A 26,941-nucleotide genomic window follows, 5' to 3' on the forward strand; every position below is an offset into this window, starting at 1 on the left:
TATTATTCCATTGCATGGATATGCCACATTTTGTTTATTCATCAATTCCTGGACAGTTAGATTGTTTCTATTTTTTAGCTGTTATGAATAATGCTGCTGTGAACATTCATGTATAAGATTTGTGTGGACATGTTTCCATTTTCTTGGGTGAAATTGCTAGGTCACATGCTAACTCTATGTTTAACATTTTGAGGAACTGCCAAACTGTTTTTCAAAGTGACTGCACCATTTTACAATCCCACCAGCAATGAATGAGGATTGCAATTTTTCTACATATCCACCAACACTTGTTATTGTTTGATTTTTCTGTTCCAGCCATCATGGTTGGTATAAAGTAGAATATCATTATTGGTTTTTTGTAATAGCTTTACTGAAATATAATTCACCTGCGTACAATTCATGCAAATTAAGTGTACAATTCAATGGTTATTAGTACATTCACAGTTGTGCAACCATTAACACAATCAGTTTTAGAACATTTTCACCATCCCTAAAAGAAACTCCGTACCCTTTAGCAATCTCATTGTGGTTTTCATTTACATTTCCTGACTGAGTAGTAATGTCGAACATCTTTTCATGAGTTTATTGGCTATTTGTACATCTTCCCTGGAAAATGTCTATTCAAGTATTTTGCCCATTTTTCATTGGGTTATTTTTCTTTTCATCGTTGATTTGTAAAATTCCTTATGTATTCTAAATAAAAATCTCTTATCAGATAAAAAATTTGCAAATATTTTCTCTCATTTTGTGGGTTGTCTTTTCACTTTTTTGATAGCATCCTTTAAAGCACAAACTTTTTCTTATTTTGTATAAGTCTAATTTACTGATTTTTTCTTTTGTAACTTGTATTTCTGGTGTCATATCAAAGATAATGTTGCCTAACCCAAGGACACAAAGATTTACTCCTGTTTTCTTCTAAGAATTTTGTAGTTCTATCTCTTACATTTAGGTCTATGATCCATTCTGAGTTGATTTTTTTGCATATGGTGTGAGATATGAATCCAAATTCATTTGTGTGTTGATATCCAGTTGTCCCTCCACCATTTGTTGAAAAGACTATTTTCTCCCGTTGAATGGCCTTGTCATCCTTGCCAAAAAATCAATTTGCCAACAATGAGGAGGCTTATTTCTGAATGCTCAGGTCCATCCCATTGGTCTCTTTGTTTATCCTTATGCTATTACATCATTGTTTTGATTACTGTAGGTTTTTACTAGGTTTTGAAATCAGGAAGTATGAACATTTTAACTTTGTTCTTCTTTCTCAATATTATTTCGGCTATTTTAAGTCCCTTGCAGCTCCATATGAATGTTAGGATCAATTTTTGCACAAGAAAGGACACTGGTATTTGATAGGAATTGCATTTAATCTGTATCAATTTGGGATTATCATATTAATCACATGACACTGATTCCTTGCAACTATACCTTGCTTTTCTAATACATAATTTTGAGTGTATCACTAAGGAATTTTGTTATGCTGGCAAAACATTTTAATGCCATTTAAAGAATATGAAGTGGGAAGACTAAATGTAGATCCTGAGAATTCCTGGACCCCCTCACTTTGCAATGCCCATTCACCTCTTACCTAAGCAGGCACATGAAGCTTAGTAGGAGTGTTCAGGCTTCCAGAATTTCCCAGGACTCCATTTACGGCAAAGGTCAAACCCTGGACCCAGCTTTGAGTTTCCTTGTGGTTTCACACTTGTTTCATTTTCTTCTCACCTTGCTATCACCCACGCAAGCTCAGCCTCTCTGTATCAGCTTTGAGTTGCAGCACTTCCTGTGTACTGGGAAGCAGCCTCTGCGAGAGCTTTTGCTGGCTAAGCACACAAATTAGAACGTAGGTGCGGGAGAGACACTACCAGATGGTGTCAGGGTGAGAATGTTGTTCCCCCAACCATCACTGGCATTAGCAGTACTGTGTGTAAGGATATAGTATATAATACATATAACATACAAAATATTGACTTTATGTTATTGGTGAGACTTCTGGCAACTGTAGGCTATTAGTTAAGTTTTGGGGGAGTCAAAAGTTATATACAGCCTTAACCGGTTTGGCTCAGCAGATAGAGCGTGGGCCTGCGGACTGAAGGGTCCTGGGTTCGATTCCAGTCAAGGGTACATGCCCAGGTTGCGGGCTCGATCCCCAGTAAGGGGCGTGCAGGAGGCAGCCAATCAATGATTCTCTTTCATCATTGATGTTTCTATCTCTCTCCCTCTCCCTTCCTCTCTGAAATCAATAAAAAAAGGTATTTTTAAAAAGTTTCATACAGATTTTCGACTGTGGGGGGATGGTGTTGGGGCCCCGACCCCCCTCATTGTTCAAGGGTCAACTGTATTCAATTTGTTTATCATTCTCATTTGGGTTGCCTCTGGTTTGAATAAAGCTGCTATGAACATTCTTGCATATCTTTTTGTGGACATATGTTTCTATTTCTCTTGGGTAAAGGCCTAGAAGTGGAATGGCTCTCATAAGAGAGGTAGATGTGTAACTTTATTAGAAAATGCCAAACAGTTTTCCAAAGTGTTCTATTTTATATTTGCCACTTTATGCCCCACCCCCAGCAAAAGATGAGAGTCCCAGTGTTTCTACATTTTCATCATTTAGGATTGTCAGTTTTAAAATGTTTAACCATTCTAGTTGGTGTGTGGCAGAGCCTGTACAATTTTTAACAAATTTCCCCAGGCAATTAATTTCAGGGAATATTGCCATGGCTTTGCTTGGACAGGGTTGTTTGGATAAAAGTTAAGGAAACACAGTTTACACTAGTTTAAGTGGAAAGCAGAATGTATTGCCTCCTGCAACCAAACCATGGAGGGTAAAGGTGGAGCTGCCCTCAGGAGTGACTGAAATCACCTTCAGATCACTCTCCCGTCTACCTTCTACTCTTTGCCTGTTGGCTCCATTTCTTTTTTTTTTTTTAACATATATATTTTATTGATTTTACAGAGAGGAAGGGAGAGGAATGGAGAGGTAGAAACATCGATCAGCTGCCTCCTGCACACCCTCTATTGGGGATGTGCCCACAACCAAGGTGCATGCCCTTGACCTGAATCGAACCTGGGACCCTTCAGTCCGCAGGCCGAAGCTCTATCCCCTGAACCAAACCGGTTAGGGCTCATTCTTGAAATTCAATTGTCCCCACTAAATTGAAACTTTGTCTTCAAGCAAGTCTGGGCTTCATCCACAGCGCCTTCCAACTGAACAGAGAAGAAAGCGCCTTCCCATCAGTTCCAGCTGGAGAACTCTGAGTGTCCTGGCAGGTCTATATGCCATCCCTGAATCAGTCACCACATTTATGTTGAAGACCAGCCTGGGTCGTGTGCCAGCCCTGCAGCTGGCAATCCCACCATAGAAATTCAGTATCTTTCAGGCAGGCAAAACAATTAGTATCTATATATTCTCCCTGAGTTCTAAGAAAAGTTTGTATTTCCATGAAATCCAAAAGTCTTAGAACCCTGGTTCTTCCATTCACTGACAACCACAAGTCAGGGATTAGCCCAAGGGAGATTGCCCAGATATTGTCTCTCACATATGAGCTTATCAAACCACCCGTGGACAGATTCTATTTAGGTTTTGGCCTGTAGGGCCTCTCAGACTAACTTAAGAACTGGCGGAGGAGTGCCAATTCCTGTTGGGCCTAGTAGCTGAAATTCCATCCAGTTGTCCCAGCAGGCCTACCCCAGCTCACTAACATACTGACATTCTCTTTTCTCATATTTTCCTTTAACTGTTTAAAGGAACTGTTTAACTGCCCTTAGAACCCAGCTAAATTCTTCTCACTCAGTCATTGGCTTTTAACTCCTCTTTGTCCGGCTTTGAACTCTGGAAACTTTGTCTTTTTCTGTAATTCCCATGTTCTAAGCCTAATTATTTTGGCTATTGGAAGCCATCTTGGAACTCTCTTTTCCTCCCTGGCCTTGCCCCATTGCGACACTGCTTTTCTCTGGACCTGCCATTCAGCAGTTCCTGCCTGGCTTACCACCATCCCAGGCTTCAGCCCCTGGACCCCACTGGTACCTGAGTTCAGTTATAATCCGTAACGTCTAATTCTGTTGTTCAAGGATGTGGTGGGCAAGCCACATTTGCTAAAGCCATATCTTAATGATTTGGATCATATAACCTCCCAATTTCTATACATTGATATAGTGTTAAAAGTATGAAGCGATTTATCGCAAGAGGGAAGCCATTCCACCCCTCTGATATCTTGGTATTCTCGAGACCTTCTCCACATTCTGAAGCACAACGACCCCGCAGTGGTTCTCAACCTTCCTAATGCCGCGACCCTTTAATACAGTTCCTCATGTTGTGGTGACCCCCAATCATAAAATTATTTTCGTTGCTACTTCATAACTGTAATTTTGCTACTGTTATGAATCGTAATGTAAATATCTGATATGCTATATGTGTTTTCCGATGGTCACGACCCACAGGTTGAGAACCACTGCCTCAGAGATGTGCTCTGATTTCCACCCATTTTTTGTCTTGTCTTTGGTTGTATCAGTTCACTCTGGTTTGTCTGGCTTCATTGTCTGTTCTTTCTTTGAGTACTGAAAGAAGCATGTCCCTTTTCCACTGAGCATATGAGCTAGTAATTGCTTTTCACAAGGCTCATTTTGCAAACCCCACTACCTGAATCTGTGTCCCAGGCACACAGGGTTTCCTAAGGAGCTTTGGTTCTCGTGTGGGCTTGCAGCATTTTTGTAGCTGCTTTCTCCTTATAACTGCTATAATTCCTTTGCACCAGCCTCACCCAGACCTATAACCGAGAGAAGACTGCAGAATGTTCCCATAAATAGCATCAATCTCTCCACCTTCTGGATCTTCATCTTGTACTCTTGAGAGGGAGTCCAGCTGGCTGGGTGTGAATGTGCTTTGCTTGTGCCAAGTGAATCTCAGCAAGTATTTTCATCAAAATTAGAGGCTGAAATTGCTGGCTGCCAGAGCATCCCTGGTAACGGAATATTTTTCTGGTTAGGAAGTATGAGTTATGCTCTGGGGCCTTTGTGCAAGAATGCAGAGACCCAGTTTCTTGCTGTTTTTATTGGAAGATGGCTTTGGATCTGCAATACCTTACTACATCTGGGCAAGAGAGTATTTGGTCCCATTTGAATTTGTTGCTAGACTCAGATCTAGCCTTGGGCATATTTATAAAATAGATATAAGGTAATACATACATATCTTGATTGATTGATTTCAGAGAGGAAGGAAGAGGGAGAGAGAAAGAGATACATCAATGGTGAGAGAGAATCATCAATTGGCTGCCTCCTGCATACCCGCTATTGCGGATCAAGCCCGAAACATGGGCATGTGCCCTTGACTGGAATCAAACCCAGGACCCTTCAGTCTGCAGGCCGATGCTCTATCCACTGAGCAAACTGGGTAGGGCGATATAAGGTATAACCCAAATAAAACTAAGCTACATTTAGTCTTTTCTCAGAATAGCCACATCCAGTAGAAATCCAAATACAACTCCCATAAAAGCCTTGAAAAGTAAAACATAGTAAGTCTTCACTTCAGCCAACCTGCAGACACTGAAAAGTGATGGAGCCAGCTAGAGGACATGCCCTCTCTCTTCTCAAGTCTCACACTCAAGAGCTTCCCCTAATCTTCCTTTTCCCTCTAAAACTCCCTACCATCATACATGCTTTTTATTACCCTCTCCCCTCTCAGGCAAAGCCGGATGCTGGTATTTTCCCAAATTGTTATTTCAGGTAAAATTCATATAACATAAAGTTAACCATTTTAGAGCGTACAGTTCAGTGGCATTTAGTACATTCACATGCTTTGCAACCATCCGCTTTATCTAATTCCGCACTATTTTCATCGCCCCCAAAGAAACTCTGTACCCATCAAGCAGGCATTCCCTCATTCCCCCCTGCACTTGTATTTCTAAAAAGCTCCCTAGGTGATGCTAAAGGGTGGCCAGAGTTGAGAACCATCAGTATCAAGCAATCTAGTCTTCCCTGGGGCTTCCCCTACTGACATGTCTACTCTTTACCCCAGTGCACTAAGCAGCCAAACTAAAGATCCTCCTTAGAAGTGTGGGGGCAAGTTCTGTTTTTGTCCCAGGCACATGGCAACCCTATTCCTCCCTCCCCCTTTTAGTATTTCTCCCGGTCTCCTGTCCCAGCCACGTGTATCTCATTCTCGTAGGCCCTGACTCTCCAGCAGCTGTTAAACAAGTAAGACTCCCCACCTCGCCCTGGCCGGTTTGGCTCAGTGGATAGAGCATTGGCCTGCGGACTCAAGGGTCCCAGGTTCGATTCCGGTCAAGGGCATGTACCTTGGTTGCGGGCACATCCCCAGTAGGGAGTGTGCAGGAGGCAGCTGATCGATGTTTCTCTCTCATCGATGTTTCTGACTCTCTATCCCTCAACCTTCCTCTCTGTAAAAATTCAATAAAATATATTTAAAAAAAAAAAAAAAGAATCCCCACCTCTTTCACACCATCCCTAGTGTCCCCTGATAGGGTCTCAAGATCCCTGGATTGTGAGCCTTTAAATGGAGTAAAAAGCCTTCCAGACTCAGAGGAATCCGTCTCTAATGGCACCTTTTAGGCACTAAACAGATGGGGAGAGGGAGGGATTGTTTTGGGAATGAGGGAGGCTTTTCTCAGTTTCTCCTTTACCTATGAATGGGGCATGTACTGAAAAGAAAAAAAAGTATGAGGTTTGAAGTTGGAAGATAGTGTGGTCCTAGGCATCAATACTTAATCTCTCAGAGCCTGTATCCTCACCTGGAAAATGCAGATGGTAACACTGACCTCAGAGCTTTGCATTTCAACAACTTGCAGTCTCAGAAACGGATGCTGATGGAAATGCATTTATTGGAAGAATACAGGCTGGCTCACAGAATTGCTAGGAGGCCTGGAAAATCAGAGGTTACACACAGATAGGAACAATGCTCCACTGCAAGCGGCAGAACTTAAAAAAGAATTATCCAGAGTCTCGGCTTCTTTGTGTCACTAGCTCCCAATTCAAAGGCCGTTACAGGTTCATCTGTTTGGCTAAACCTACGGTCTGTGCCCATGTCCTGGGAAAGCAGGCCCCTGGCATTTTCAGCCTGTAGAGTGGGAGAAGGCCCTGTCTTTCCCCGAGACCCCTAAGGCGGAGGATTCCCCAAATGAGGGGGAAGGGGTACAGATGCTGGACAGCCAAAAATAAGGACAAATGTTCCTTTAAAAGTTTTGAGGATTAGTGAGATAAGCTGCATCTCCAAAACTCCAAAGCCCCTGCAGGGCATTAGTTATCAGCACGTTGTACATACTGTTATCTCACTGCATTGCGGCACTTCCTCTTCCTTCTCCCTCTCTTCTTCTTTCACAAGCCCTCCCCCCTCCCCCAGGACAGGGCACACAGGCTGCCTCACAAATGAGCGAATAGAACATACTGCTACTTTCACCCGCATGGTGAAGCAGGTTAGTATCGACGGGCTGTCTTACTTCCATTCCCCAGTTCCCTTTTGCCATAGTGCCTGATTTCCATGCATGTCATTCTTAGGAATGCCGTGCGTGTAATTCTTGGGAACCAGATCCATCCCTGGCCCCAGCAATGGAGTTCATATCCTAAGCTAAGCCAACCAGTGTGCACTGGCTCCTTGGCCATAGGGATTGGTTCAGGGGTGCGCCTGTGACCTAAGCTGATCCAATGTAAGTGAAACTCAGCAAAATTGACAAGACAAAGGCATCCTCTGTTTCTTGCTCAGTATGAATGAGAAAGCATGTGGTTTGGGGAGCTTCTGGCAGCCCTCTTGGGACCACAAGGGGAGTGAGACTTAGAATAAATTCAACACTGTAAGAAGGCAGGGCTAAGGGACAAAAAGAAGCCAGGTGCCCATTCAGCCACAAGATAAAGCTATGCCTGAATCCAGACTTCTCCTACGAGCCAATAAATTCCATTTATTATTCAAACGAGAATGAGTGAGGTTTTCTGATATGTACAACAGAAAGTGTCTGATACCTGCTGCCCTCCCTCCCTGCCTCATGAGAATGAAACTGCTGTCCTTGAGGCTGGCGAATTGCCTTTTGGAAATTCAGATCAAAACCACGGTCCTCGCCTCAGGATGGGGCTGCAGCACATCTAGGCCCTAGAAACAGGTTTAACTAAAATTTAAAATAGAACAGGCCTACCTAATCAAGAGCATATTTTGAAAGAGGTTTCGATAAACATCTTTAATTTCTTTGTGGTCTGGAAAGATAAAGACTCCAAGGAAGTAAGAGCAAACTCTGTAAAACCAATAAATAAAAACAAACAAACGAACAACAAAACATAGAGCAAAATGTATTTCATCTAACCCATAGAGGGAAGTACTATGGAGTTACATCCTACCTGGCTGTCTTAAGGCAGGTTCTCTAGAATCACAGTCTGAGAGATTCTTGTATAAATGATTTATTGAGGGAGTGTCCTTAGGAGAACCCTGTAAGGGAATGGTTCTCAACCTCCTGGCCCTTTAAATACAGTTCCTCATGTTGTGACCCAACCACTGTCATGTTGCTACTGTTATGAATCGTAATGTAAATATCTGATATGCAGGATGGTCTTAGGCGACCCCTGTGAAAGGGTCATTGGACCGCCAAGGGGTCGCGACCCACAGGTTGAGAACCGCTTCTATCAGGGCTTAAGGAAAGCAAGATAGGGGGAGAAGCTGGGCAAGGATGAAAGAACTCTTACCTCGGTCTGACTCCACAGCAAGCTCTCAAGCAGAAATTGCCCTAAAGTTTGTCCTACCCAGAAGCAAGGGGCCCTGCATCTGAGAGACCCTGCATCTAGGAGGACCCAGGGGACAGCAGGGGGTGCAGGGAAGGGCAGGTACAAGCAGTGTGTGTCACTATTTGCTAACGGGAAACCTTCCAAGTGGAACAGGTGTCAGCAGCAGCTAGTGGAGGGAGAGGCGGCCTGGTAAAGAGGAACTGGGGTGGGGAACCAATAGCCTCTGCAAGAACTGATGTGGTCAACGGCTCTTTTGAAAATCTCCTTAATGTGTCCCTTTCGAGACTTCGTTCCATTGGAAAAAAAATTCCTCTTTAGAAATTAAATCATACTTGTTTTTCGCTGCCTAGGACACATCAGAAAATTTATGAAAATTCTAATTAGATGCTGCTTTGTGTTTTCATCATCCCTGTCTTCTACAGACAACATTTTGCCAGTTCCTCTAATTCTTAAGTTCATCTCTCTCTCTTTTTTTAATGTGTCTCTTGGTCCTCAGTTCCTTCTTCAGTTTCCTCTTCCACAGGCATTAACCATGTGTCTGGTCACCTGAATAATGCATTTCATTTCTTTGTTAATGGTTAGTAAACCTTTCAAAGTATTCCCATTCATCACTGTCATGTTGCTACTGTTATGAATCATAATGTAAATATCTGATATGCAGCATGGTCTTAGGCGACCCCTGTGAAAGGGTCATTGGACCGCCAAGGGGTCGCGACCCACAGGTTGAGAACCGCTGCTATCAGGGCTTAAGGAAAGCAAGATAGGGGGAGAAGCTGGGCAAGCATACACTTTTCACCGGCATACACTTCTGGTGTAGGTTTGGTCGCTTATTTCTCTTTCTCACTCGTTCTCATTGTAAGTTAGATATGCACGCAATGTACATATATCTCAGGTTCAGTGCAGTGACCCCTGGCGTGGGATGGCGGGAGCTCTGAACAGATTTTGCAAATAGGGCTGGAGTTCCCAGCTGTGCTGTGCGCCTAGCTGGGTGACTTGCCTGAGCTGGTTAGTGGCAGCTTAAAATTAGAACCTTTCTAGGCTGCCCTGCTGGTCCTCTGAGTTGCGAGCCTTGAGTAAATTAACACAGGACAGCACATGTAAACGGAAGGAGGTATTATTCTATGCAGATTGCGATTGACTTTTTTTTTGTCTTTCAAATCCCAAATTTGATTTCAGACGGTTGCCTCTGGGTTCTGAGGTGACTTCATCCCTTATTACTGCTTCTTGGGCTGCAACTTGCTAGGATGTGAGTTTCTCTTGCAGAGGCAACCCAGAGCAAGTGGCCACTTGTCCGGGTGAGGGGGCCCAGGGCACAGAGCAAAACGGAAATGGCAGTTTTAACTGTAATCCAGCCTTTCCTCTTCCTTCGCTATGTTCATCTTCTCAGAGACCTCCCAGCACCACAAGCTGGCTTTTCAGCATCCAATCACGTGGACTGCACCCACACTTTTCATGTTCCCAGAAGCCTCCTCCTAAAAAAAGTAAAAAAACAAAAACAAAACAAAACCCTCCATGCCATGTCCCATTAGCTTTCATGTCTAGATAACATGTTAGAAAACTGCTTGTTGGTCCCTATTAAGGGTCAGTAGCTAAAAACTATTATTACTCTCCATTTCTCTTCCACTCTTCGAAATGATGATTTCATACCTTTCTCCCTCTCCTCAAGCCTCCAACTCTCACCTGATGGCCTTCCTTCCCATTTCACTAAGAAAATAAAAGGCAATCGGCAGAGAACATTTTAGCTCCCAACACTTGCCTTCCATCCCCATCCAGTTTGATCCCATGTTTTACTCCCCTTTGTCACAGGACTCCCCAAAAGAATTATTTCATCCACTGCACTTCATCACCTTCTAGCCTCTCTTGAACCCACTCCATTCGGGCTTTCCCTGACAAGACAACTGCTCTTAGGAAGGCCTTCAGTAACCCCTGCATCGCTAGCCCGTGGCCAGTTCAGCCTAGTCCACATCTCTGCCTCAAGCGCTCTTTTCTTCGCTTCTTTTCCGGTTTGAGAATTCTAGTTATTGAAAAGGATAAAATTAATTCTTTCTGAAAGCCTGTTATATGTCAAATAACAAGTATTACATTAAAGGTTATACGCCTATTATCGCATTTAATTCTCAGAAAAAATAAAATAACTCTCCTAAGTTAAAACAGCTAGACAATGGTTGAGCCAACATTTGAACTCAGTTCTGATGCCAAAACTCATGATCTAATGGTCTTGGCAAAGATTCCTCTGGCTTCTCATCATAATTAGTTGCTTTTTTTCTCTGTGTTCCAATAGCATTTTTTCTTTTTTAGTTCACTACATAGAACCAATTTTATTACAGAGATTAAACACACAGGCTCTGAAGCCAGGCCCCCTGGATCTGAGTCCTGGGTTTGTGGCCTGCCAGCTGTGAGGCCTCGTGCTGCCTCAGTCTCTTTTTATCTTTGGAATGAGAATGATAATAGTACCTACCTCAGGATTTTTGGCGAGGATTAAAGGCATCAACCAATATAAAGGGTTAGCACTGTTACATAATACTGGCCCTGCAGACACGTACTGGCCTATGTTCTGTTTCCCCCACTAGACCCTGGCCTCCTCGGACAGAATCCCTCATTCATCTTCCAATCCCTGTGCACCCAGCACAAAAGACCTTTCACTAGAGTGGGTGCTCCGTCAACATTTGTCAAAGTGACTGTCAGCCTGTGGGCGTTTCTGCCTGACAATGTGACATTTACAAGTTCAATTACCTATGAGTTGTTTAAAGGAAGTGGTTGCCGAAGTCAGGCCATCCACCAGCTCTGCCCCGTTTCCTAAAAATGCACGTCATAACCTCTCTGCTTCTATGAACAGAAAGCCTTTTCCTGAGTTACCTCACTTGCAAAGCCAAGACTTTGCTTAGGGCAGTGGTTCTCAACCTTCCTAATGCCGCGACCCTTTAATACAGTTCCTCATGTTGTGGTGACCCCCCAACCATAAAATTATTTTCGTTGCTACTTCATAACTGTAATTTTGCTACTGTTATGAATCATCATGTAAATATCTGATATGCAGGATGTATTTTCATTGTTACAAATTGAACATAATGAAAGCACAGTGATGAATCACAAAAACAATATGTAATTATATATGTGTTTTCCGATGGTCTTAGGCGACCCCTGTGAAAGGGTCGTTCAACCCCCAAAGGGGTCGCGACCCACAGGTTGAGAACCCCTGGCTTAGGAGGAGAAAGAAAGGGGCACCTGTCACAAGGTTCAGGACTTTTCAGGAACAGCTGGAGGTAGTTATTTAGCTGGAGCTTTCCCCTCTAGTGAGCAGTGACGAGGCCAGGAGCTGTGGGTTTCACTTCTAACCACTGGTATAGTGTGTGCACCTGATAAGGATGGAGGCTCCAGACCTGGAAGAGGCTGCAAACACGCTACGTGAGGCCTGCTGCTTCCTGGGAGGGTGCTGGCTCCAGTTGCTTCATATTCTTTCACTGCCCCCCTGCTCCCGTATTTACATTTCAAACCTGCCTCGCTAGGTGAGGCTGTAGTAGTGAGTTGGCAGGAAGAGGTTTCAAAGGAGAATGAAAATGGTAGAAAAGGAAATATTTGATTGGAGGGTAACATGTCCCCTGGGTCTTCTTCGATTTGGATTATTGTCACAATGCATCGTGTAATGATCGAGCACTCTCAGGGGGGGAGTGGTCTCTGTAAGGAGTGGGGGCTTTGTTTCTGTTGAGTTGCAGCTGGTGTGGATGATGCCGACTAGACCAAATGGGGCCTGGAGGAGAAGCAGCATTCACAGGACCGGAGTGACGGCTAAACTCATCACCTTCACCTAAGCCTGCCTGCTCCTGTCCTAAAAAACCTCAGTGAGCACCTGCAAGTTGCTTAGGCTGTAACTTGGAGTCAGCCTACAATCCTCTCTCTCTATCACCAGATCCCGCCCGCTTTCCCTCCTAAAGGTCTTTCAAATCCACCTCCTTCTCTCCACCTCCGCTGGCACTGCCCCCAAGTAGTCAGAGTCTCATAATGTCTTCTTGGATTATATCTTCCTTACAGTTTTCTCAGTCTGGAGTCTGACGCCTTCCACTGCACTTTCCATGTTACTGTCAGGGGGATTTTTCTAAAGTAGTTTAAAATCCATTGGTGGCTCTCCATGGTCTTCCAGATAACTGTTCCCCAGAGCCTGGCTTGTGAGTTTCCCTGGGCTCTGGTCTGCTTTTCTGACTTGTGTCCTGCAAGGTCATCTCCGCACCTATGAGCCCCTTCATGTCAGAAATCATGATCTGTGCCCTGGCCGGGTGTTCACGTGGTTGGAGCATCCTCCCACACACCAAAAGGTTGTGGATTCCATTCCCAGGCAGGGCACACACCTAGGCTGCAGGTTTCATCCCTGGAAGGGCCATGAATGGGAGGCAACCAATCTCTCTTCCTCTCTCTCTGAAAATCAAACATATCCTCAGGTGAGGATTAAAAAAAGAAGAAGAAGAAGAAATCGGGATCTGCATGCAGCTGCCAGGATGAGCAGTATTTGCTCTCAAGCCTTGCAGCCTTCTGTGCTTGCTCCTCCTTCTGTCCAGAATTCCTCCCCCTGCTTTCTCCCCTTTCTTCCTCAGGGTGAATGAGGTTTCCCTTACCTGGGACCCCCATATCTCTATGGTAGCACTGACCACAAACTGAATCCAATCTCCTCCAGCTGAGTACAATGAATTGCTTACCAGACCCTGACTCTGGCACACAGCAGTTGCTCAATAAATATTTACTAAATGAATGAATGAACTCTTTTCTAGTCATATTTGGGTTCCATCATAGTTCAAGGAAGGGGTATTGAGAGGTCTGGCCCTGGAAGAAGGAAATACAGGTTATTGCAATTATGTTGTTAGATGGGTAGAATTTCACACTTGATAAGAAGATTGTGAGGTTTTGTGTTTCTTCTAGCTAAAGTGACTAACACCTACTTTAAAGAACGCTTCAGAATGTAAAGCATTGTACTCATCAGCCTTGAGAGAACATTGAGTTGTTCAGGAATTAGACCCACCAAGCAAGTGTTCCCAGAAATGTCGTTCCTGCTGCTTTTAAAATGCCATCCTAATGCTACGCTACAACAAACAACTTGCTCAGGAAAGTTGTGAGAGGTGGTCAAGTGAACTATGAAATGAAATCTGCCTGCAGAGGGCTAAGACCAGCACACACAGGAACTGGTGGTGGTGAAATAATCCGGGGTGACACCCAAGAAATAAACAAAAGGGAACCTACTACATAGCAGATAGCCTCTAAACCAGCGGTTCTCAACCTGTGGGTCGCGACCCCTTTGGCGGTCCAACGACCCTTTCACAGGGGGTGCCTAAGACCATCCTGCATATCAGATATTTACATGACGATTCATAACAGTAGCAACATTACAGTTATGAAGTAGCAACAAAAATAATTTTATGGTTGGGGGTCACCACAACATGAGGAACTGTATTTAAAGGGCCAGGAGGCTGAGAACCGCTGCACGTAAAGGAGACACCTTTCAACACGGAACCTGAAGTGGGAATGGAGTGCTTTGTGAGGTAGTGAGCCCACTGCCACCCCGAGTGTCCCATTCCCTCCTTCGCTTGCAGAGTGACAGGCGGAAAGGGCTGAGGCTTCCGCCGGCTTTTCCAAGGTACATTCTTTCGAACCTTTTGATTGTTTTGATTCTCGGTTCTAAGCGTTAAAGCGCAGCCAGGGGGAGGGGAGGGGAGGGGGGCAGACACTGCAGCAAAAATGGTAAGGGCGCTAGTAAAAGCACTGAGAGAAAGGGGTGAGCCATAAAGAGACCGAGCCAGTGGCAGGGAGGGAAGCGGAGAACAGGCGGGAGAGAACATGGGGAGGAAGGAAAGAACCTTGGCAAAGGAAGAGAGTGAGCAAACTCTTCCCGGACAGGAGAAAGGCAGGGCGACAGGGACTCCGCTGCTTTAAGGAAAGCCCCGCCCTTCGGCGTGACGTCACAGAAGGCTCTCCCGCGATTGGCTGGGAGCGGAGGGTTGCTAGGCGCGGAGGGCATCCGGCGGGCCGCGGCCACCGAGCGCGGAGCCGCGGGAGCGGAGCGGGTGGCTGTGCAGCTGGAAGATGGCGAGCGGCTGGGGCGCGCGGACACTCGGGCAGCCGGGGCGCCTCCCGCCGCTGCTGTGCCTGCTGCTGCTGCTGTTGCCGCGGAGCCCGGCCCGGGCCGCGCACATCAAGAAGGCGGAGGCGACGACTACGACGGCGGGCGCGGGCGCCGAGGCGGGCGAGGGCCAGTTCGACCGCTACTACCACGAAGAGGAGCTGGGCTCGGCGCTGCGAGAGGCGGCGGCCGCGGGGCCCCCGGGCCTGACCCGCCTCTTCAGCATCGGCCGCTCGGTGGAGGGCCGGCCGCTGTGGGTGCTGCGCCTCACGGCCGGCCTGGGGCCGCCACCGGCTGACGGAGACGCGGGGCCCGACGCGGCGGGGCCGCTGCTGCCCGGCCGGCCGCAGGTGAAGCTGGTGGGCAACATGCACGGCGACGAGACCGTGTCGCGCCAGGTGCTCGTCTACCTGGCCCGGGAGCTGGCGGCCGGCTACCGCCGCGGAGACCCGCGCCTCGTCCGCCTGCTCAACACCACGGACGTGTACGTGCTGCCCAGCCTCAACCCCGATGGCTTCGAGCGCGCCCGCGAGGGCGACTGCGGCTTCGGCGGCGGCGGACCGCTTGGGTCCGGCGGCCGCTACAACAGCCGTGGCCGCGACCTCAACCGCAGCTTCCCGGACCAGTTCAGCTCGGGTGAGCCGCCGGCCCTGGACGACGTGCCGGAGGTGCGCGCCCTCATCGACTGGATCCGCAGGAACAAGTGAGTGTCCTCCCCGCTGTCCTCCCCCCGCCCCCCTCCCCCCCCCCCCCCCCCCCCGCCTTGATCCACCAGAGTCTCCGGGCGCTGGCAGGGCCCCGCAGGCCTAAGGGCCCGGGGTAGGAGGGTGGAGGGCGACCTCCCGTAGCGGGCACAGGCCCCGGGCCGCTTAGCCTCCTGTTGCTCTAATCGCCCGAGAAGCTCTGCCTAGAGGCGGTCTCATCTGTTCAGCGGATGGGCAGAGAGCAGTTTGGCTCCAGGGAAGACTCCTTTCTGGCCTTCTGGCCCCCGTTTTCCCAGGATCATGGAATAGGAGCGATGGAAGAGACCTGAGGGATGACCTCGGTCAGCTCACGCCTTTGACAGATGAGCTGTCAATATTGCGATGATCTTACTGCCCTAGGCACTGTGCGAAGCCCTTCCCGAGGCCACAGGCTGACGAGCTGGACACCATTCATATTCCCGTTTTCCATACGGGAAATAGTCAGGATGGCTAAATAATTGACATAGTAACAGAGTGTCGTTGGGACTTAGACTCCGGCGGGTTGTTCGAGCTCTTCGCTGCCGCCGCAGAGGGAGACTGGAGCCCAGGAATGATAGAGGAGGACACTCCCAGGGTCTTCCTCTTGGCGGATCGACAGGCGCGGGTTCTCTTCCAGTCTGCACTACCTCTGACTCAGCTCAGGAGCCCATGGGTATGGCTGGAGGCCTGGCACAGATCTGGATGCTGCACCTGTGAGCGGCTTCCTTTCAAACTCGCTGAAGGGTTCCTGATACCATCTGTGCACTTTATGGTCACACTCAGTACACACCCTCAGTGCTATTAAGCACCATGTGGGATTTAAAAAAATGAAAAGCACATGAGGATCTCAAGAAATTGGTGTATGACGAAAGAACATATTATACATATACATGGGGTGTGTTTATGTATCCAGTAAAACTTTTTAGGGATTGTTCCTACTGCAGAGTGTGTGTGGTCTGCAATAATATGGATTATCTCTGTGGAAGAGGTAGAACTTGAACTGAGCCAAACGGAGGCAAGGAATAAAGGAAGGTTATCCCTAAGGTCTTTTCCATCGCTCCTATTCCATGATCCTGGGAAAACAGGGACCAGAATGCCAGAAAGGAGTCTTCCCTGGAACCAAACTGCTCTTTGCCCATCCGCTGCCCATCCAGATGGAATAACGTCTGAAGTGCGCATGTGCCGCCTCCCCTTCTCAAGGATCAGCTTTGCCAGGATATCCCCATTTTTTTTGTGTGTCTTCTTGAGGCTTGTTAATCTTTCCATCTTGATTTGAAGGAGATTTTGGAGTGACAGATAAGATAAAAGTAATAATGAGCAAAGAAATTTCTTTGTGGGAGTTGGAATCGTCTCTTCTACAAGATCTCAGTATATAGAGCACCTAGAAAATTTGTGGGCTTTGTGACATGTCTAGATTCTTTTTATCTTAAAGCTATACTCCTCCTTTTGAGGTCCCTTGCAGATATTTAACTTCACATATTCTTTCAGGGAAGATTATTTTTCTTTTAAAGATAACCATGTCATGACCTCTGAACATTCACATAAGAAATATAATGTGCATCTTTTTAAAAAATATATTTTTTTATTGATTTCAGAGAGGAAGGGAGAGGGAGAGAAATAGAAACATCAATGATGAGACAGAATCATTGATCAGCTGCCTCCTGCACGACACCTACTGGGGATCGAGCCTGCAACACGGGATGTGCCCTTGATTGGAATAGAACTCGGGACCTTTCAGTCCGCAGGCTGAAGTTCTGTCTGCTGAGTCAAACCGGCTAGGGCTACATCTTTTTTTAAATCCTCACCTGAGGATATGTTTTTCATTGCTTTGAGAGAGGCAGGGAGGGAAGAAGGGAGAGAGAGAGAGAGATAAAGCAGCATCGCTGTGAGAGAGAAACATAGGTCCATTGCCTCCCATACATGCCCTAACCAGGGATTGAACCTGCAACTTGGGTATGTGCCCTGCCAGGAATCAAACCCACAACCTTTCCGTGTACAGCACCACACTCTAACCAGCTGAGCCACACTAGTTAGGGTGACTTTAATGTATATCTTATTATCAGAAGCTGTGATGGCCAGGGTTTTTCCTAAATGATATTATCAAATGCAGTTTGCATTGCCACCCCCCCCTTTTTTTTATATCCTCACCTGAGGATATGCTTTCATTGATTCTGGAGAGAGAGGAAATGAGAGGGAGAGAGAAACATTGACAGGTTGCCTCCTGAACACACCCTGTCAGGGAATGAACTAGCAACCCAGGTATGTGCCCTAATCGGGAATTGAATCCACAGCCGTTCAGTGCACAGAACAGTGCTCCAACCAACTAAGCCACATCCGAAAGGGCCATCACAGCTTCAGTGACATGTTTAAAATGCCCTGTCACGACCTTTGCGGAGATGTAAATTCTGTGGCTAGATTCTTCAATTCACTGTTCTGCTCTGACCAAAAATGAAAATGAGCTTTGTCTTGGTGCAAGTCACCTTGAAGCTATACAGAAAGCTTTTAAACTTTAAATTTGGAACCCAAAATTCACACTCTGGTTAACTCTTTTATATCCCCAGTATTTAATGATTATAAGATACGGTCTGGTCCAGCTAGTTCAGAGATAGGAACTTGTGAGGATTTTTAAAAGCTCACCTGTCTCAGTTGGTATTACATAGAAAGTCATTTTGTTTTGTGACTGTGGACTACTGTAACCATACCCAACCATTCTTCAAACATGTAACTCTAATTAGAAGAGAAAGTAGGTGACCATATACATTATAGGGTGAAAAGTACATCCGTCCATCCTGTCTTAAAAAATTAACTCAAAATGCATATTCTTTAATTATTAATAGCAGAGGACACTGATGTGATTAAAATAAAAAACATAAGCACACACACAATTTGAGACTGATGCCTAATTATAGAGAGTCGGCTTTATGAATAGGACATTTAAAAACCACAAGCATTAGTCTGTCTGTCTGGGGAAATTACCTTTTTCAGTGTATTTGTGAAATAAATCATTTGAATAATATTCTTGTTATCCTATTCACTTAGCTATATTAGAAATAGATTTTTGTTATTTTGACTATGTAAAATTTTAAGACTTACTTTCTCCTGCTTAGAAAAATGAAGTTTATTTTCTTTTCCTCACTTTAAACCATCCAGGGGATGTTTTTGTGCTATTGATAATTGAGACATATATTTAGGAAAATATACAGATTTTAACTATTATTTAAATACTAGACGCCCAGTGCACAAAAATTTGTGCACTCGGGGGAGGGGGGGGTCCCTCAGCCCGGCCTGTGCCCTCTCGCAGTCTGGGACCCCTCGGGAGATAACGACCTGCTGGCTTAGGCCTGCTCCCGGGTGGCAGAGGGCAGGCCCAATCCCTAGGTGCAGCCCCTGGTTGGGCTCAGAGCAGGGCCGATTGGGGAGTTGGGGCACCGCCCCGTCATGCACAGAGCAGGGCAGATTGGGAGGTTGCGATGCCACCCTCAGTCACGCTCAGGGTAGGGCCAATTGGGGGGTTGGGGCACCGTCCCCTGTTACATTCAAGGCAGGGTTGGTGGGGAGGTTGCGGCGCCACCCCCTGTCACGCACAGAGCAGGGCCAATCAGGGGGTTGGGGCGCTGCCCCCGTCACACACAGAGCAGGGCCCACCAGGGGGTTGGGGCACCGCCCTCTATCACCCACAGAGCAGGGCCGATCAGGGGGTTGGGGCGCCGCCACTATCACACTCAGGGCAGGGCCGATGGGAGGTTATGGCTCTACCCCATCACACACAGAGCAGGGCCCGTGGGGGGGGGGGCGGGTTGGGGAGCTCCCCCCTATCAGGCACAGAGCAGGGCTGCTCAGGGGGTTGGGGCCCGGTCCCCTGTCACACACAGAGCCGCAGGGCGATCGGGGTTTGGACGCTGCCCCCTGTCACGCTGATCCCGGTGCCGGGAGGCATATTACCCTTTTACTATATAGGGTAGAGGCCTGGTGCATGGGTGGGGCTGGCTGTTTTGCCCTGAAGGGTGTCCTGGATCAGGCTGGGGGTCCCCACTGGGGTGCCTGGCCAGTCTGGGTGAGGGGCTGAGGGCTGTTTTCAGGCTGGGAGTGACTGAAGTTCCCAACCGATCCTTTTTTTCTTTCTTTTTTTTTTATTCTGGGCCAGCTTTACCTTGAGGCTTGGCTCCAGCTCTTAGGCCTGCCTCCGCAGCTGAAAGTAGGTTTCTGGCCTTTGCTTACAATGTTGCGAATCTGCTGGCTGAAGTCCGGAGGTATTTGTTACAATGTTTCTTAAACTGCCTGCTCAGAGACCTGCAGCCGCAGGCGGGGAACGTTGGTTTCCTCCAACGATCCTCCTCCGTCACTGAGGCAAGCAAGCCTCATGTTAGTTTCAAGCTGCCTGGCTGCCGGTCACCATCTTGGCTGACAGTTAATTTGCATATCTCGCTGATTAGCCAATGAAAAGGGTAGCGGTCGTACGCCAATTACCATGTTTCTCTTTTATTAGTGTAGATTTTATAATTTACTTGACTCCCATATTTTTTTGTCACGCTATATATCTTTAATAAAAGATACCTACTTAGATTTTAATAGATTAGCATATACATTTTTTTGGTATCTTTGTGAAAAGCATTATATTGGGGGATGGTGCAGAATACTTGTGGAGGATTGTGTGTATATCTACAATTTCTTCAATCTTTAGAATGTAGTTTATCAGACATAAAGTTTACTTAATTTTTAAAAGTTATTTATAGAATTACCTGTAGAATATAATAGAGTTAACTTAGAGATTTACATTTTAGTATCTATAGACTCTTGTTTATAATATTTATAATATACTTAGCAGCTACTTTAAATCTTACACAAGGAATGATATATGATGCTGAAGTCAAGTATAGTAATTGATTTGAATGAAAACCATACATACCTTTCAAATAAAATTGGGTTGATATGCAAAGTTGGTTTGACCAAGAGTGGCAATGGTACTTTTAAAACTGTAAATAGAGTAAGGAAAATCTAATAATTGAATTTTATCACTCTCGGACATTGCAAGTATATCATTGTTCTATAAGTACCATATTTGGTTTGACCATTTTAATATTTCTAAAAAGTGTTGCAAGAATTGTTGAACAAAGAAAAAAACAGCATTTAGTAGAGAATCTTGGAATATTGTTTTAATTGAAAATATGTAATTAAAGTAGCATGTTTCAGTTATTTAGAATATTTAGTTATTCATTTTATTTCAGTAGAATACAAATGTCTTGAGGGCATTTTGTGTTTGTTTCTTCATGGAGGTATTCCCTAGTCTAGTGTATAGACCATTTGGCACATAGTTGACACGCAAGAAAATTTGTTGCTGAATGAATTGCCTGAACTGGGCCCCTTCTTGTAACTTTCCCAAAGTGGAGAGGTGAGAGGGGAAGTCTTCAAATTATTTTTGGCCTGCAACCCAGAAAGTAAATTGTTAATACATTAAACTATGGAGGAGGGATCTGTAGTTTTTGTTTTGTTTTTTTGTTTTTGTTTTTTTGGTATCATTGTGTCATCCAAGGTCTGGCACTGGTACTGGGGAGTAGAAGGATAGTCTGTAAGGCAGTGATTCCCTAAACAAGATTCCCTAAACAGTTCACTCTTTAGCAGTGAGTTCCAAGTGGTTTCAAACACTGTTCTACAGCTTACTGCTCTCCAAAGAAGGAACATTTGTTGAGCAGGTGCTATAAAGCAGTTGTTTTGCTGGAGATGTTTCATGTGTATTATTTTACTTAATTCTTATGGCAACCATGGGAAGCAGGTAGCATTAATCCCCATTTACAGATGAGAGAGAAACTAGGGTTCAATGAATGTAAAGGCAGTAAGTTTCCTGGTCATGTTTTCAGTGAGACGGGTCTGGGAGACAATGTTCTTACCCACATTTGGCTGGTTCCATAGCCTGTGCTATTGCCACAATACCAATGGCATTCTCCAGTGTGTCTGGAAGAGTGCTAATTATAATTATACTAGTTTTTAATTAGTCACTTTTCATCGTCTATTTAAGTATTTAATCACTGTCTTTAATGGCTAAGTTCTGTCTGCTGATGAACAGATTCTGTGTAGTTTTCATTGTTTGATCTCCTCTGAGACATACCATACGTTTAGTTCTCTTTCAAGCATGTAGAAATACATGTTATTTATCAACTCCCTTTAGGATTTCTGTAGGTCAGGTCATTTCAACAACAAAAAGGCAGAAGCAAGAAAATCCAGTTTTAAGTACAAAGAGAAAAGTGTTTAATCTCTACTCATAGTGATAAACTATTACATGAGGGAGAGATGTATAAATAGGACTTCAGTCTATTTTTGCCTTTAGCTTTCACCGTAAAAGGAGTGTTTCTGTATCTATAAGTTTGACCACATTGTAAATGGGTTCACTTAAAAGTAGAAACATAACAAAGTAAAAATGTTTCTTTTATAGGAGCAGTCTTGTCTCCCTCCCTGTCAGTTTATTTTCTAATGGCCCGGTCAGGAACCTTGGTCCCAGGGAGAGAGCAGCTTTTACAGTGATGCAATGGAGGACTGGTCTTTCATGTGCTGTATTGTTTTTCCCTGAAAGCAGCTCAGTGTTTCAGGTTCCTCCCCCCACCCCTCACCCCCAGTCTTGTCAGCTGTGGCTTTTCTCTTGAAAACGTGAATTTAGTGTATTGTGAACATATCCCGTGTCAAATTAGACTCCTTATCTTTAAAAAGCATGAAAGTTACTAACCTAACTAATGTATTCAACAAATATTTATTTACACAAGGCACACTTTCTACGAAATTAACACATTATGAAATACATGTTTTAGGTTCAACTATATGAAATTGTCATTTTTTAGGTCAAAAAATGGCAAATGCACATTGTTTGACCTAATACATGAATTTAGAATTCTCTGAATAAGACGTCTCCTGAAAATATTAATTTATATTGTGTTATCCAACTACTTTTTTAATGATGGGGGAAAAATTTAAGTTATTTGAAGTTAATTAGAATCGTAAAAACTGTTTAAAATTTGTTAAATTGATAATTTCTTTCCATTTGTTGTTGTTGATCTACTTATAACAGCTGATAGAGTTGTTTTCTAGGTATCAAGAGAGATACTGAGTTTATTTATGAAAGATATAAAAAAAATGTTTAAATTCTCACCTGAGGATATGCTTATTGATTTTAGAGAGAGGGGAGGGAGAAAGGGAGAGAGGGAGGGAATGAAGGGGAGAGAGAAAAAACATCAATGTGAGAGAGAACATTGATTGGTTCCTTCCACGCATGCCCTGACCAGACCAGGGATAGAACCCACAATGTAGGTATGTGTCCTAACTGGAAATCGAACCCACAACCTTTTGATATATGGGACGATGCTCCAACCAACTGAGCCACATGGGCCAAGGCTGAAAGACGTAACATTTTAAAATGCATGGCGTCTTCTGTGTTGGTTTATTTTGTTTTTTTTTTAGAGATATGTGACTTGGTTGTCTTTTCAAAGGTTCGTGCTTTCTGGAAATCTGCATGGTGGCTCAGTGGTAGCAAGCTATCCTTTTGATGATTCTCCAGAACATAAGGCCACTGGAATCTATAGCAAAACCTCAGATGATGAAGTATTTAAGTACTTGGCAAAAGCCTACGCCTCAAACCACCCCATCATGAAAACAGGGGCACCTCACTGCCCCGGAGAGGAAGATGAGACTTTCACAGACGGGATCACGAATGGTGCACACTGGTACGACGTAGAAGGTATGTGAAGCACTGAATTTGCTACATTTTCCCCATTGTTCGTTTAGCTTCCTTTAGTATACTCTGAGTGGAAACGAGGAAACTTTGAAAAATTCTAATTTTCTAAACTCTTTTTTTTTATTATTTTGAAATTTTCAAACTCACAGTCAAATCAAAAGAAAACTGCATGAGTACCCCTATATCCTTCATTTAAATTCACTGTTATCTACCCCAGATGTTCCAGCCTGCTCTCTCCCTCCCTTCCTCCCTCCCTCCCTCCTTCACCTTTATTCTCTTTTGTCAAACTTTCCAAAAGTAGTTGCAGATTTCATGACACTGCACCTCAGCATGTAGTTCCTAAGTATAGGGACATTCTCTTGTATAACCAAATACCATTACTATAACTGAGAAATCAGCAATAATTCAATACTATCATTCCACATGGTTTCCATAACTCAAATTTCCTCTGTTATCCCCAAAATATTCTTTATAGCTCCTTTTCCTGCAAATTAGACCCAGACAGGGTTCACAAACTGCGCTTGGCTCTTGTGGTGGTTTTTTTTTTTTTAGTTTCCCCAATCTAAAACAGTCATATCAACACTCTCTTTTCTTAATAATGGTAAATCCTTTGAAGAGCCTAGGCCAGTTGTCTTACAGAACCATATTCTAGATTTGTCATTTTCTTTATGATAAGATTCAGGTCAGATTTTCCAGTAAGGCCATTATATAGATCACATCATTAGGAGACACATCAGATCAGGCTGCCAATGGCCAAGTTGGACAGCTTGGTTAATGGTAATGACCACCAGTTCTCTCCATCCTATCTGATAATAGACAAACATGGTAATTGACCATACCTTCACTACACCTCCCATTGGCTAATCAGTGTGATATGCAAATTAACCACCAACAAAGATGGCGGCTAATTTGCATACTTCAGGCAGGGTGGGACAGTGCCATCCCGCCTGCCCCGCCGCCATCCGGGCCTGCTATTTGCCACCCAGGGTGGCGGGTGTCCGTGTGCGACCCGACTCAGGGTGGCCAGCCAGAGCAGCGAAGGCTTGAAGGCGGCTCCGGCCGGAGCAAAGGCCTTGGTCCCGGGTGCCGGAGGAAAACCGGTGCTGGCAGCCAGGGTAAGGGAAAGCCTATTGCACGAATCTTTTCATGCAACAGGCCTCTAGTTTTATATAAAGGCAGTAACTTTTGCATTTTAATCTATGTGGCGACCATGGAATGCTGTTGCTCTTTTAAAAAATGTGGTGATGTATATATACATACTGATATAGTGAGGCCTTGACTTACGAGTTTAATTCGTTCCGAGACCGAGCTCATTAACTCAAATTACTCTATCAACTCAATGCAAAAAATCGGCCGAGAGACAGCTGGTATCTCAAAAAACTCATTAGTCGGGACACTCATAAGTCAAGGCCCCACTGTATATAGATATGTCAATATAAAGTTTGCCATTTTTATCATCTTCAAATGTAGAATTAAGTGACATTAATTTACTCATAATGTTGTACCACTGTATCACCACTGTCTATTTATAAAACCTTTTCATCAACCCCAAACAGAAACTCTGTAACTATTAAGCATTAAGTCCCTATTTTCTTCTCCTCCCCAGCCCCTGGTAATTGTTTTTAATTGTTCAGTTTACATACAGTGTTTATTAGTTTCAGGTGTATGATACAGTGATTAGACATTTATATACTGGTAACTTCTAATCTTTCTATCTCTATAAATTTGCCAATTCTAGATATTTCATATAACTGGAATCGTATATTTGCCCTGCATCTGGCTCACTTCATTCATTTAGCATGTTTTTAAGGTTCATCCATTTTGTAGCATGTATCAGAACTTCATTCCTTTTTGCTACTGAGAAATAGCCCATTGTTTGTATATGTATACATCTCCTTCATCCATTCATCTGTTGATGGGCACAGAGTTGTTCCCACCTTTTGGCTACTGTGGATAATGCTGCTATGAACGTTGGTGTACAAGTATCTGTTTGAGTCCTTGTTTTTAAATATTTTGGGTATGTACTCAGGAGTTGAATTGCTAGGGTATATGGTAATTCTATGGTTAGCTTTTAAAGAATCACCAAACTGTTTACCACATTGGCTGCACCATTTTATATTCCCAACAGCAATGTACAAGGCTTCCAGAATGCTATATTTAAAAGAATTGTTAAAGTAAGTTTGGATTGTGTACCTTTTCTTTTAAATGTTATAAAAACAGCTACTGTTGATTTTAGAGTTTTGGTATCCTTTGAATAATAACTTTTTTGTTTTTAATACACAGGCTTAGACTGTTTAATTAAGAGTAACCAGAAAGAACATGCCATCCCATGAAAATGTCATCAGTATAAACTTTTTCTCTTCTTAGAATTTGCCCATGATGAAATGCCTTTGGTCTTCCCTTTGTTTTTATTGGCAGTTAGTCACATTATAAAGTGTCTTATGACATTTCTCTTCATGTGCCTTTACTTAAACTTGAATTACTCTTTGACTTTTTATGTCAAGCCATGTGTACCCAGATTGGGCTCTATGTGTGCAGACTCCATACTTTCTAGAGTTTTCTGATTCCAATGTTTCTTATACAGAGTGGGGCAAAAGCAGGCTTACATTTATTCGTATGGAAAATAATATAATAAATAATAATACAAGAATAAACTTTGTTTTATGTATTCATAATTATCACCATACCTTTGCCCCACCCTGAATATAACAAGCTTCCACAAAGAGGTTTGAAATATTTCGAAGTAAAACTTTCTGCCGATATTGATTAGAGGTGATTTGAAAACCACTTAAATTTTTTTATAGATAAGGGACATGCTTTAATTCCATTTCAGTCTTCAGCAAATATATTTAATAAAACCTGACTTCATGAACTAGTGGTTTTCTGATATAGTTAAGGTGCTGCTCTGTTATTTGAGATATTATTTAAAATAATGGGATAAAAATAATTTTTTTTTCCTTTTTGGAGAAAGTTGTAAAAGGTTAGGAAGTAATTTTTAATTAACAATTGATTATGGGAGATAAATCTATGTTATACTATTTTAAAAAAAATAAGTGTTCTGTCTTCACAGTAAGATTATTTTGTTAAATCAGCTAACAGATTTTTCTCATTCTGCAAACATCTGAACAAGTTAAATTTTTATGCTTCTATTTTTATTGTTTTTAAGAGCACCAACTTCTCTCCCTTTTTAGCTGATTGGTCAGACATATTTTATGTTATATTATTTCTACAATAGCTAGATTTTATCTCTCCCTGCCTTAGCAATTTTGAGTTGTTTCATTATATTCAACAGGGCAAATTCATTGTTTATCTTATGTGGGACTGCATAAGTAAGATGATGTAAGATGTTATGAAACCTTGTGACTAGGCTGTTTTCAGACCCGGATGTCTTGGAGTAATTTTACTGATGCTTTATGTGGTGTATTTAGAAATTATAGTTTACCGAAGTATGACTTGTAGAGCTTAAAGTGAATGTATTGTTCTAGTCCAACCCTTTTGCATTATAGGAAATCAAGGGCTTGGAGAGGAAATATTTTTTTACTAACTTGTGCAATATTTACTTAGCAACTATTTACTGAGTGCCTGCCATGTCCTATATACTTTACTAGGTGATGGGGTACAGTGGGAGCAGAACAGAAACAATTCCTGCTCTTATGGATCAGACAGCATATTAGTAGTGGATGTGAG

The 26,941-nt window shown here is 43.9% G+C and overlaps 1 protein-coding gene across 3 annotated transcripts in view; it reads left to right on the top strand.

The window, feature by feature from the left end:
• The first annotated feature begins 14,692 nt into the window (after positions 1-14,692).
• Positions 14,693-26,941, top strand: part of CPD (carboxypeptidase D) — a 53,989-nt gene continuing 41,740 nt past the window's right edge. For 2 of the 3 annotated variants that reach the window (XM_036340890.1, XM_036340889.1), the window contains exons 1-2: positions 14,694-15,518; positions 23,010-23,257. In XM_036340890.1, the coding sequence (XP_036196783.1) occupies positions 14,779-15,518; positions 23,010-23,257 (988 nt within the window). In that variant the 5' untranslated portion in view covers positions 14,694-14,778. Of the gene's footprint in view, positions 15,519-23,009; positions 23,258-26,941 lie in introns of all 3 variants that reach the window. The other variant, XM_036340887.1, reaches the window with a different exon arrangement.

The sequence above is a fragment of the Myotis myotis genome, unplaced genomic scaffold (genome assembly GCF_014108235.1).
Source record: "Myotis myotis isolate mMyoMyo1 unplaced genomic scaffold, mMyoMyo1.p scaffold_m19_p_17, whole genome shotgun sequence".
In the NCBI taxonomy this organism is placed as follows: domain Eukaryota; kingdom Metazoa; phylum Chordata; class Mammalia; order Chiroptera; family Vespertilionidae; genus Myotis; species Myotis myotis.